This window comes from Urocampus carinirostris, chromosome 7, assembly GCF_059441175.1.
Source record: "Urocampus carinirostris isolate Australia breed hairy pipefish chromosome 7, RoL_Ucar_1.0, whole genome shotgun sequence".
NCBI lineage: Eukaryota > Metazoa > Chordata > Actinopteri > Syngnathiformes > Syngnathidae > Urocampus > Urocampus carinirostris.
This window is the reverse complement of record NC_142355.1, coordinates 2150824-2163726: the sequence shown is the minus strand read 5'-3', so window position 1 is coordinate 2163726 and position 12903 is coordinate 2150824. Positions and strand designations below refer to the sequence as shown.

Sequence of the window (12903 nt, the reverse complement as noted above, 5' to 3'; positions counted from 1 at the left end):
TGAAAGCTGTGCCAAACAAATCATGCAAATGACTCTCTGTGTCAGCCCTTGTCGCTTTATGCCGGGAGCCAAAACCATTTTATTGTATTTAAATGGACCCTTAGCATTTCCATTTGTCTAACGCCAACATTTGAAGTCAGTGATTGGGCGGATATAATATATACTTCGACCCAACCAAACAAGAACACAGTTTTACCTCGGTTATTGTGGTTAATGGGGGGCAGAACCCCCCCCAAATTTGAAAATCCACAAACTAGGGACGCCCCTTTATAAAAGGGTCAAACTTAATTCGAAATGACAACCTTAACGACTGAGAGTATACGACTCCTACAAAATAACAACTGTAGATCTACAAATAGATACACAGAATTGCCTGGAACTGGCTGGCAACCGGGCAGCGCGGCAGCGCAGTGGTTAGCGTGTGTGCGGCAAAGTTCTGAGGTCATGAGATCAAACCTCCAGTGTGGAGTTTGCATGTTCTCCCCGTGCTTGCGTGGGTTTCCTCCGGGCACTTCGGTTTCCTCCCACATTCCAAAAACATGCATGTCAGGTTAATTGGCCGGTCTAAATTGTCCCTAGGTGTGAATGAGTGAGCAAACTGTCTGTCCCTGTGTGCCCTGCGACTGGCTGGCAACCAGTTCAGGGTGTCCGCTGCCCACTGCGCTCCAGCACCCCCGCGACCCTACTGAGGATAAGCGGTGCAGATAATGGATGGATGGATGGATGAATGGCTGGCAACTTGTACAGGGTACCCTCTACCCAAAGATAGCTCGGATGGGCTCCACAAGGATAAGTGATGCAGAAAATGGATGGATAGAACACAGAATTACAGTTGAATGAATGCATTCATGCTCTTTATTGAAAGTATACAAAAGTACAACGCAAATGGACTCTTGTTACAGTATAAGAAAGCGATTTAGATAGCTGCTGGCTAGCCCCACGCTAGCCTCCGGTATCCTCAGGTTGTTCCAGGTCCCCGCAAAGATTAAAATTCAATCGCCTGGAGTATAAAGGTCTCCCACAAGTTGTAACTCCAGGTTATCCGTCTCATGGGTAATGGATCTGGCATTGGTGAGGTACAGGCACGGCAGGGGTGGCTTGCGAGAGTTGGTACGTAGCCTAGCGGCAGTAGGGCAAACTTGCGGCGCCGTTATTGCCCGCTCTCCGGATGCCGCTTCAGTTTGTACCCCAGGCCAAGTAACAATCCACGCAGTCCGATTTCATTGATACATTTATTCACTTTTTTATTTTTGTCTTTTATTAGCATATTTGGTATTCCAAAAGTATTGCAAAAGTAATCCAAAAGTAATTGAAAGTAATCAAGTTAAAGTAACTCTACTCAACCCTGATTACAGTATACAGTGCTTTTGTAGTATTTCTGTCATATTTTGTATTATTACTGTAGTCGTACTTTTGTAGTATCTCTAGTAGTACAGTATTCGTAGTATTCCTATAGTATTGTTGTAGTATTTCTGTAGTAGTGTTTTTGTAGTATTTCTGTAGTATCACTGTAGAAGTACTTTTGTAGTATATCTTTTAGTATTTGTAGCATTCCTAAAGAATTGTTGTACTATTGTTGCAGTCGTGTTTTTTTTTAGGTATTTCTGTAGTATTATTGTAGTAGTATTTTTGTAGTATATCTGGTGTAGCAATTTTCATAGTATTTCTGTGAAAGTATTCCTGTTAAGTATTTCTGTTGTCGTATTTATGTGGTAGTTACAGTGGGACCTCGCTACTTCGCAGTTCCACATTCGCGGGTTCAGAGCTTTGCGGGTTTAAAAAAATTAATAAAGAAAATAATAAAACAAAAAATATATATTATTATTATTATTATTATTTTTAGCATTTTTGATGGGGCGTCGCTACTTTGCGGATTTTGACTATATGCGGATGGTTTTGGTCCCCGTTAACCGCGTTAACCAAGGGATTACTGTATTTCAGTCATGGTTGTAGTATTATTTTTTACTTATGTTGCTGTTTTTTTTCTTTTCAGAATAAAACCAAATTAATAAAACAGGTCCCAGTTTCAAAGCACAAAATATGACATTAAAAAAATGCTTATGCAATTATTGTTTACGCTACCATGATGTAATGTTTTTTTCAATTAAAATAATAGCAGCCATGTCATAGTGTGACGTAAACCCGGAAGTCGGTAAACAAGGAAGTAAACTTTGCTTCCCCGTGAAAAAAAAATCTTCATTCGGGCTTGGATAATGCATGTCAGTCATTTATTTCCACGTTAAAACCCCCAAAACTGATCTGATCCTCTAAATTAATGTATAAATAGGAATCCGTCGTCAAAAAAGCCATGCCGTGCACAAAAACCCAGGTCGGTGAGTAAACTCGATGCACTCCTCTTTACCGTGTGCGCTTTTGTCAGGAAACAACTTGCAAAAATGACGTAGAAAATGATAATTATGTATGAACACAGGCACAAATGAGTTTTTTTTTTCTTATTCGAGGTATGTGTCTTTCGTTTGAATGCTTTATGAGAAAATCCCATTGTGGTGCCTCACGGTCCACCCCATCGCCCACAGATTATATTTAACTAGAAATATTCATCCATCCATTATCTGCACCGCTTATCCTCAGTAGGGTCGCGGGGGTGCTGGAGCCCATCCCAGCTATCTTCAGGCAATGGGCAGGGGATACCCTGAACTGGTTGCCAGCCAGTTGCAGGGCACACAGGGACAGACAACTCACTCACTCATTCACACCTAGGGACAATTTGGACCGGCCAATTCACCTGAAATGCATGTTTTTTTGGAATGTGGGAGGAAACCGGAGTGCACAGGAAGTCTGGTAGCTGGATTTGAACCCTGGACCTCAAAACTGTGCCGCACACGCGTTAACCACTGCTCTGCCCGTGCTGCCCCATTATTAACTCATTATTATGAATTCTCGTATTTTCCGCATTATAAGGCGCACCGGGTTATAGGGCGCACCCCGAAAAAATAGTTTTTGGTCCTATATTTGACATACATAAGACGCACCTGATTATAAGGCGCTACAATGGGAACGTCGACAAAACAGTCAGATAGTTCAGTCCAACTTCTTACCCCCTTAACATTCCCAAAGCTTGCAAAGACGCAAATACGTGTCGAGAACACGTGCGGATGCGGTGTCCGTACGATGTCACTCAAATGCATCGTTCCATCATTCGGAAGGTTAAAGTCTTGGGATTCAAGAAATGCCAACCATTCCTTAGTTTCTATTTTCGCTCGCGACTTTACTGTGCATATGACAATAAACACTTGGAATTATGTTTAATTTTAAAAAAGACCCATCACAGAAACATCGAGTTCAGTCTGAAACAAGATACAGGGAAAATACATAGCCGAAGTAGCTCACCGAAGTCGTTGTGTTCAATAATAATGGGCAACCATGGTCCTCTTATATCCGTGAGTTTAGTAAATCCAGGAGAATAAAATATTTACAAATACAGTATAGTAAAAAATGTTTTCTCTATGCCGTAGTGCAACCCAACGCGTGATTCCCATTCATCTTTTTCGGCCAATTGCAGGCTTTGTTTCGCCCCTTTAGCCTATGCGAGCCTGTAAATGATGAAAAGGATCCGCCCCCTTTACCTCTGAATATCTTTAGCCAATAGTGACTGATTCAAATGATAATTGACACATTGGTTAGGAAATAAAACGCCGGTATAAAAATCCCAGCATACACCGCGGACCACTTGGCGTTCAGGGGAAAATCTAGTCGGCGGCTGCAAGTTAGTTGGAAGACTTTGCGATTTAATATTGATCCATAAATAAGGCGCACTGTATTATAAGGCGCATGGTCAGCTTTTGAAAAAAAATTAAGACTTTTAGGTGCGCCTTATAGTGCGGAAAATACGGTACATTTTCACCCTTTTTTCATTTCTAAATAAATCTTTCTCACTACACATATATATTATTGCTATAGTGCTGCGAAATGTATCAAGAGAAATTGCTCGATGCTTCTTCTGCAGAGCAAACATTGTGTCACCTCTGTTATTAGGGAGTCAGGCATCAGCCTACACACTGCCCGCATGTATTGAGCCTCTAAAACAAAGCGAGTGTTTTTGCACTCAAATAAATCTGTGGCTATTGATTTTCCTTTCCGATCCTTGTTTTGGTAAAGTCATGTGTTTTAGCCAAACATTTTCCTGTTTCCGCAGTCTCCCTCCACCCTTTTGATTTTTTTCGAACACTTTTTTCATCTCATCTCATCTCATTAGCTGAACCGCTTATCCTCAGTAGGGTCGCGGGGGTGCTGGAGCCCATCCCAGCAATCTATCAAAGGGAATTAGCTTTGTGTGTCTTGATGTTTCCCCTGTATGATGACATCAAAATACACCACATTATTCCGCATTATGATGCACTAGATCACAGGTGTCTAACAGGCGGCCCACGGGCCAGATCAGGCCCGCTAAGGTATTGAATCCGGCCCGCGAGACAACACTCAGAGAAGCGCAAGAGAAAAACGAGCTGCAGGTTGAAATATGTCAACTTGATGTTGCCAAAGCCAGGTGCCTTGAATAAAGACACTGTATTTGTATTTATTTCTCTCTCTCTCTCTTTTCCACCCCTTTTCTCCCACTTTGTCTCAGTCTCTTTCACTCTCTGTGTCTCTCTTTTTCTCTTCCTTTGTTGCTCTTTGTCTCTTCCATTTCTGGACAATTTGGGGGTTTTGGGTGCACCTTGTAGTCCAAAAATACAAAAGCTTTGTGTGTCGTTATGTTTCCACTGTGCATGGATCTAAAAACATTACCGTAAATTCCGGACTATAGAGCGCACCTCATTATAAGCCGCACCCACCACATTTTTAGAGGAAACCCGATTTTGTACTTACACAAGCCGCGCCTGTATATAAGCCGCAAGCGCCCGCATTAAAAAATGTAACACAAACACAAAATTAACCCAAACCCGACTTTAAGTCCCGCGATTGAAACTAAATGTCCTTCATTAAAGTACACAGTCCAAAAATCACAGCCGGGAAATGAACGGAAAATGATGCCGGTACTTAAGGTTTGATGCAGACCTGCAGAGTCCGGGTCCCGTTGAAAGTAATACAAGGACAAAAGTGTATATTTCCAAAGGTAAGGGTGGGAAAAATATATATCCACTATTGTCCGCCGCGTCCACTAACAGGTCTATCTGTTCCTCACCTTTACCCCACTACCCGTCACCCCGCGTTTATTCCGCCCCTTCTTTTTCATTCGCCCGTGCAAAACATATCAGAATACGTGTCTAAAATAAATATAAATAAATACATTACAAAAATATACAGTTGCAAATACATATTTTACCTGGGTTACACATATTTACAAAGAAAGACGGTACACCGAGAGAGTTTTCAAAGCTTTAATAATACTAATATAACTTTAATCGCAAACGGTGCCTGTGACAGGGCAGTTAATGGTAGCAACACGCTCGCAACACAGTAAAGGGGTTCGGTAAAAAAACATACCGTATTTGTAAAAATCACAGTAAACCGTCCTCATCTTCCTCCTTAGAACCGAAGCCATCAAAGTCGTCTTCCTCAGTGTCGGAAAGAAACTTTGTTATATAGACGTCGTCCCACGCTCCAGCAGCCACACTCGCGCTGTAACTGTCGCTGGAACTCTCATCCACTCCTGATACTGTGCTCTGTTTCCTTATTTATCGGACTGCTCGATTGCTTTTAGCTTGAAATCTGCGTCATGTGCCTTTCTTTTTGCATTTTGCATGATGAGGGTATGTTTACGCTAATTTAATTTATGCACAAGCCAAGAAGTTTCAGTCTTCCTCGGCGCATATATTCCACCGGTCTAAACCTTTTGTACTCGAGCGCCGCTGGTGGCCGTTAAAAAAATTACATAAATTGGCCGCATCACTGAATAAGTGGCAGGGTTGAACATTTGGGAAAAAAGTAGCGGCTTATAGTCCGGAATTTACGGTATAATAGAACCACGCCAAGATGGTCACTGTTTTCATCTGCCACCAGGTTTTATATCATCTGAACCTTTGGAAGGCGTCATGAGCTTGGAGGAGCTACCAGAGATGGATGGAACATGTGATGCTTGTGAGCCCGATGAGGCTCATCTGGCCACGCAAGTGTGCAACACCTGTAACTTTGCCTTTTGCTGTTTGCATGCTGATAAACATGTCTCCAGTACACACCACCCACTAAAAACCTACAAGGAAGGTGGGATTCATCCTAACTTAGTTCCATTTGGATGTGGGACCAAGGAAGATGCTTTGAACGTGTTGGCAAATGAACAAGAAATGGAAGAAATTGAAAACAAGACTCCCCTCCTGCTGCAAGGAGCAGTGGCTTCAGAGGATGGACAGAATGACAAGTCTGCTGAAAAGAATGTGAAGAGGGACACTGTAACAGTTCTTAGGCTACGTTGCAAGGAGCATGGGCATGAAGGTTCCCTCTATTGTAAACAAGACGAGAAGATCATCTGCGTGTTGTGTGCAATGCAGGGTGAGCACCAAGGACATGAAATCATCACGCTGTATGATGCATACATCTGGCAGAAGGTAGGCCAAGTATCTTGTTTTCCGCACTATAAGCAGTGTTCTGGTGTGCCCGCGTCCCTGCGTCCTAGACGCATTATTTTTGCTGGGGACGCATCGTGTCAAATCAACGTGCGTCCAAGGGACGGAACCTTTTTGACACAAAATTGTCATTATCATTTTTTAACAAAATGTACCGCACTCCAAACTTTTCGTCAGGCAGATCCGCCATTGTTGTTTTGGTCTCGTGGTTCGAGTTTGTCTGCACGCCGATCTCGAGTTCGAGTTGTGTAGTGAAAGTCCGTCTCTTTTTAGAGAACCGGCTTTTTCGGCTCAACTCATTAAAGAGCCGGCTCTCCAACGGCTCACTTGCTTTAATGCATTATATGTATTACAAATGATTATGTTGTATAAAGAAGTTAATAAAAAAAGGAAGTATAAAAGGAGAGAATTTTAAAAAAAGACAGGTTTGTGGTTATCCCTTTAATCGGTATATTACCAACAATAATTTCATCTCATCTCATCAGCTGCACCGCCTATCCTCAGTAGGGCCGCGGGGGTGCTGGAGCCCATCCCAGCAATCATCGGGCAGTGGGCAGGGGACACCCTGAACTGGTTGCCAGCCAATCGCAGGGCACATGGGGACAGACAACTCGCTCGCTCATTCACACCTAGGGACAATTTGGACCGGCCAATCCACCTGAAAGGCATGTCTTTGGAATGTGGGAGGAAACCGGAGTGCCCGGAGGAAACCCACGCAAGCACGGGGAGAACATACAAACTCCGCACAGTAAGTCCGGTAGCTGGATTTGAACCCACACAGGAGGGTCCCAAGACCTTGGAACTGTGCTGCACACGCGCTAACCACTGCGCCGCCGAGCTGCCGCCCAACAATAATTTGATGCAGAAAATGAATTCATAATTTGATGATTAAAACTGAATGAATATATAGATTTATATTATATATTTGTCGCTGATTTACGATTTCAACCTTGATAACACAAAATTTTGGGGACCCATAAATATCTGTTGGGCCCCATAGATTTTTGAGCATGCGAGTCCCCGGGACCCATCACTTTTCACAGGTAAAATGAACACTGAGGCGCCATGGATAATTAGCCCCGCCTCCCCTTAAAAATGTCATTTGTCTTATATTTTTCATACATAAGTCCCACCATACTATAAGGTGCCCAAAAGTGAGATTACAGTATAAACTAGCTACGCATAAAATAGTGCATAGATCAGGAGTGTCAAACTCATTTTAACTCGGGGGCCACACGATAGAACAAACATTCTGTCGGAGACTAGTAGATTAAAGAGAAAGAAAAAGAGAGATAAAGAAATAAGAGAAAGAGGGAGGGAAAAGGAGAGACGGTGGGACAAAGAAAGAAAAAGAGAGAGAGGGAGAGCGTGAGAAACAATTATTGTTGGTAATATACTGATTAAAGGGATAACCACAAACCTGTCTTTTTTTCATTTTCTCATTTTATACTTGCTTTTTTTCTTAACTTCTTTATACAACATCATAATTCTGATATAATGTATGAAAGCAAGTGAGCCGTTTGAGGGTCGGCTCTCTTTAATGAGTTGAGCCGAAATAGCCGGTTTTCTAAAAAGAGACGGACTTCCTTTCACTACACAATTGAAACTCATTTGACTTGATTGATCTGCCGTTCTTGTACACGTCTTAAAATGCATAATAACCAGCAAAAACGTACAGGTTGACAGGTATGCTATTGTCACCATCACATAACCTCAAGAAATTGCCACATTAATTTCAAGATGCATCCACTGTTGCCTTATGCATGCAATTTGGGTTGAAATAATCTTCATTTTTATAGCGCTTTTCAAGTCAATGACTTCCCAAAGCGCTTTACAGTGTGCTTCACATTTCCCAATAGCGGCCTTGTATTGCAGCCATGTAAGACGCTAGCCTGCTTATTGGGGGTATTAGGGGTTCAGTGTCTTACCCAAGGACACTTCTACATGTAACACGGACGAGCCGGGATTCGAACTACGATCTCTTGATCCCAAGACGAGCGCTCTACCTCCTGAGCCTCTGCTTGTCCTATCAGTAGTGAACCCAATGAATCACTTGGCTGTAGATGTTTTGATTGACACATGGCGCAGGAAATGACTGCAAGATTATTTGCTTTCATGCTGTGACAGTGCATCAAGCAGATAAGATTCAAGATGTCATCCCTGACATCTGCTATGATGTATGAATTACCTGTTAGATGCTGACACTTTTCAACAAAATAAGTGACTTAAGTGAGTGAGACTGCTGCATTTTCCCTGTTTATCAAATTTCTGAATCTAATGCTTTTATGTGAAATTGAAAAGGTGCTGACCAATGTTCCCTCTAAGATGCGTGTGTGCGCAATTGCGCACTACCCAGAGCTTTTCCGCTCACAAGAAAATCGAGCCAGCTTACAAAAATGAGGGCTCGAAATTACTAATTAAGAAGCGACTCAAGTCAAAGTTACAGTGCATGAAGGTAAAAATACACGGGTTCCCTGGATGCTGTGTTCTAAATGCGGTATTTTGAAGTCAATGTTGAAGTAGAACGAAGTTGTGTAAAGTCAGTAGAGTTTTTCGAGAACCGGCTTCTTCGGCTCGGCTCACTTTTCGGGTCCCAAACTGCTCTTCAGGTGGTTTTTGCTTCTTTAATCCCTACACCAAATATTATGTAGAATTGTGCACAAAATGACTTAAAAGAAAGGGGGTAAATAGAACAAAAAGAAAAAACTACCAAAATGAAAAAGTAGTCAAAAGCTGAGAAAAAAACAAAACAAAAGGAGAGAAAAAGAGAAAAAAAGAGCAGGAAAATTTCAGAAAAAAAGCCAGAAGAAAAGAAAGAAGCAAATAAAGGGAAAAAAGTAATAGAGAACAAAAAAGAATGAAAAAAGTAAAAGCTAGGAAAAAATAAACACAATGAGATTTTTTTAGAAAGGAATTTAAAAAAGGGTGAAAAAAAACAGGGAAAAAGAGGAAAAAGTTTGTGTTGTATTCAAATAATTTCCAATTATATCAAGTGAATCTTGTTGCCAACATTGTACTTCCACTAAAAATGTGATTAAATACAGTTGTGTATCGTGCGACCCACTAAATAAGCCCCCAAAAATGTTAATATTATGCGACAAAAGATACCAGGAAAAAAAAAGAAAGGGAAATCTTGTGAAAGAATTGTTGTTAAAACAAATTACGTTTGTAGGCCATACAACCTTTGCAATAATACATAGGTCTATTCATTCAAAAGTGAATTTTTTTTTTGCATTGCCAGAAACTCAGCAAAATGTAACGTGATGTCAAGTTTTGGACATGTTTGATAATGATTTAGTTGCCACACTTGGGATTGCTGTTGCTCACTGTCGTTTCAAGCGTTGCTCACCGACTTTGTGTGAACGCTCAGACCCGGGAAAAATTACAGGGAACATTGGTGCTGACATGAGAGTTCAAACGTAATCCTAACATGACGAAAGTTTTGGCTCATCTCATCTCATTAGCTACACCGCTTATCCTCAGTAGGGTCGCGGGGGTGCTGGAGCCCATCCCAGCAATCATCGGGCAGTGGGCAGGGGACACCCTGAACTGGTTGCCAGCCAATCGCAGGGCACACGGGGACAGACAACTCACTCGCTCAATCACACCTATGGACAATTTGGACCGGCCAATTCACCTGACATGCATGTTTTTGGAATGTGGGAGGAAACCGGAGTGCCCGGAGGAAACCCACGCAAGCACGGGGAGAAAGTTTTGTATTTTGTTCAAATGAAATTTAAATTGGAGGATGTAAAAAAAAAAATTTCATTACATGTTTCCGATTGACTTGTCGTAACATTTTTTTCGTTTGAAAAATTTCAGTCCGTGAAATGTTCTGTGATCTGATCACTGATCTCAGCTCTGGTTTTGCACAATGGTCGAAAAAAATGCTTGTTCTTTTGATCCGTTACAAGTAACGGCACTTTTAGCAGGAAAACATACAAGATAAAATGGGATCAATGACAATCAGAGTTCAGTAGTATATCTAAACCTTCTCTGGCTGGCAGCTCAGCTCCTGAAAAACAAAGTCGCTCCCATTTGCTGCAACGTTTTCCCTTCCATCGGGTCCCCCTATGGATTGGCGCGAGACAAAACGGGGTCACTCTAAGCCCAAGGCCTTATTATCTTTGCTAAAAGAACTACCGTAAATTCCGGACTATAAGCCGCTACTTTTTTCCCAAATGTCCAGCCCTGCGGCTTATTCAGTGAAGCGGCCAATTGATGTCATTTTTCTAACGACCACCAGCGGCACTCGAGTACAAAAAGTAAAATTTAGACCGGTGGCATTGTGCGCCGAGGTAGACTGCATCCTCTTAGTCTACGATCGAATTGTCCGTATGACAGGGGACAGAGGTTCGTTTCAAATATGAGGAAGACGCCCTTGATGGCGACAATTATGAGGAGACAGACGAGGACGGTTTACCGTGAATTTCACATTTACGGTATGGCTTTTTTTAACAGCTACGCTTTAAGCGTTGCGAGCGTGTTAGGAGTAGCGTTTTGCTACCCTTCACAGTCACGGTTTGGGATGAAAGTTATAATATCATAATCAAAGCTTTGAAAACTCTCGGTGTACCAGCTTTCTTCGTAAATATGTGTAACCATGTATAATATGTATTTGCAACTGTATCTTTTTGTAATGTATTTATTTGTATTTATTTTGGACACTTATTCTGATAAGTCTTGCAATGACCAATTAAATAGAAGGGGCGTAACAGACGCGGGGGATTATGGAAGGGGGGAACCGGTAAAGGTGAGTGTTTTCGGACACGGCAGACAAAGGTGGATATATATTTTTCCCACCCTTACCTTTGGAAATATACACTTTTTTTTTTGCTTGGATTACTTTCAACGGGTACCCGTACTTTGCAGGTCTGCATCAAATGATAACCACCGGTATCATTTTACATTCAATTCGCCGGTTGTGAGTTTTGGACTCTGCTGATATGTGTCGGTTAGGCAAACTGTTGTTCCGGATTCGAGTACTATCCAGGAGTTACAATAGTAATCAGTGCATCTATGATGCATTTGCACTGATCGCTGCTTGGCCCTATGGCTAGAACCTTGACTCAGCCTCTTGGCTGTAAGCAAGTGTCTCGGCCTCTTGGCTTTGTGGTGTATTATGATTTGACCGATAATGGATAATTGATAAAGAATGTAGAACAATAAACCTTACAAAATCCCCCCCGGTTAGGCTAGGACCTTGACCCAGCCTCTTCACTGCAAACACATTTCTCGGCCTAATAGCTTTGAAGTGTATCATAATATGACCGATAATGGATAATGGAAAAATGATAAAGAAATAATAAATCTACACAAATTACCCCCATTAAATTTGTCCAATCAAAAAGGTGGGTGCATGCGGCTAATATACCGGTGCGGCTTGTGTGTATACTAAATCGGATTTCCTCCCGAAATGTGGGGGGTGCGGCTTATAATCAGGTGCGCCTTATAGTACGGAATTTACGGTAAATATTTTTATCCTCTTTCTGTATTTTGAGGGAATTGCCAGAAACTTGATATAGATTCCTTCGGTTTACTTTGGTAATGTTTGCCCTTCAAATTGCCTCACACATCTTTGACCATACAGTGTTTGAGAATTATAGTATGTGGAACTTATCAATAATAATCTGTTTGTGTTGATTTTGTAGAATAGGCAGGGCCTTGACCTGCTGGACTGTACCCAACAAATGGAAGAAGCGATTTCAAAGAAGTGGACTAATTCAGAGGTAAGAAAAAAACGGATACAGTAATCCCTCGGTTATCGCGGTTAATGGGGACCAAGACCACACGCGAAAACTGAAAATACGCGAAGTAGCAGCGCCCCTTCAAAAATACTTTAAAATAACGTATACAGGTACACAGTATACCCCCCTGTATACAGTACACCATATAGAATACGGGTAGAGAGAGAGGGAGAGAGTGAAATTCATGTTACAGTGGAACCTCGGTTCTCGACCATAATCCGTTCCAGAACCCTGTTCGAAAACCGATTTTAAAAGTAATGTAAAATCGTTTTAATCCGTTCCAACACCCTGCATGTTTACCATGAACGTAAACATGAAGCTAACCCAGGCTAATCGTACGTTCGCGTTAGCGTAATCTTCCGTACGAAAGATTACGCTAACATGAACGTTCAAAAATAAAAAAAAAAAAGGATTATGAATAGGATTTGAAATGAAATGAAATGATCTGCATTTATATAGCGCTTTTCAAGTCAATGACTTCCCAAAGCGCTTTACAATGTGCTCCACATTTCCCAATAGCGGCCTTGCAGCCATGTAAGGCGCTAACCTGCTTATTGGGGGTATTAGGGGTTCAGTGTCTTACCCAAGGACACTTCGACATGTAACACGGACGAGCCGGGATTCGAACTGGG

The 12903-nt window shown here is 41.8% G+C and overlaps 1 protein-coding gene across 2 annotated transcripts in view; it reads left to right on the top strand.

The window, feature by feature from the left end:
- Nucleotides 1-2156: 2156 nt before the first annotated feature.
- The window catches only part of trim44 (TRIM family member 44), a 99948-nt gene continuing 89201 nt past the window's right edge, over nt 2157-12903 (top strand). The window contains exons 1-3 of one of the 2 annotated variants that reach the window (XM_088339535.1): nt 2157-2329; nt 5965-6506; nt 12176-12253. In XM_088339535.1, coding sequence (XP_088195661.1) covers nt 5997-6506; nt 12176-12253 — 588 coding nt within the window. In that variant the 5' untranslated portion in view covers nt 2157-2329; nt 5965-5996. Of the gene's footprint in view, nt 2334-5964; nt 6507-12175; nt 12254-12903 lie in introns of both variants that reach the window. The other variant, XM_088339534.1, reaches the window with a different exon arrangement.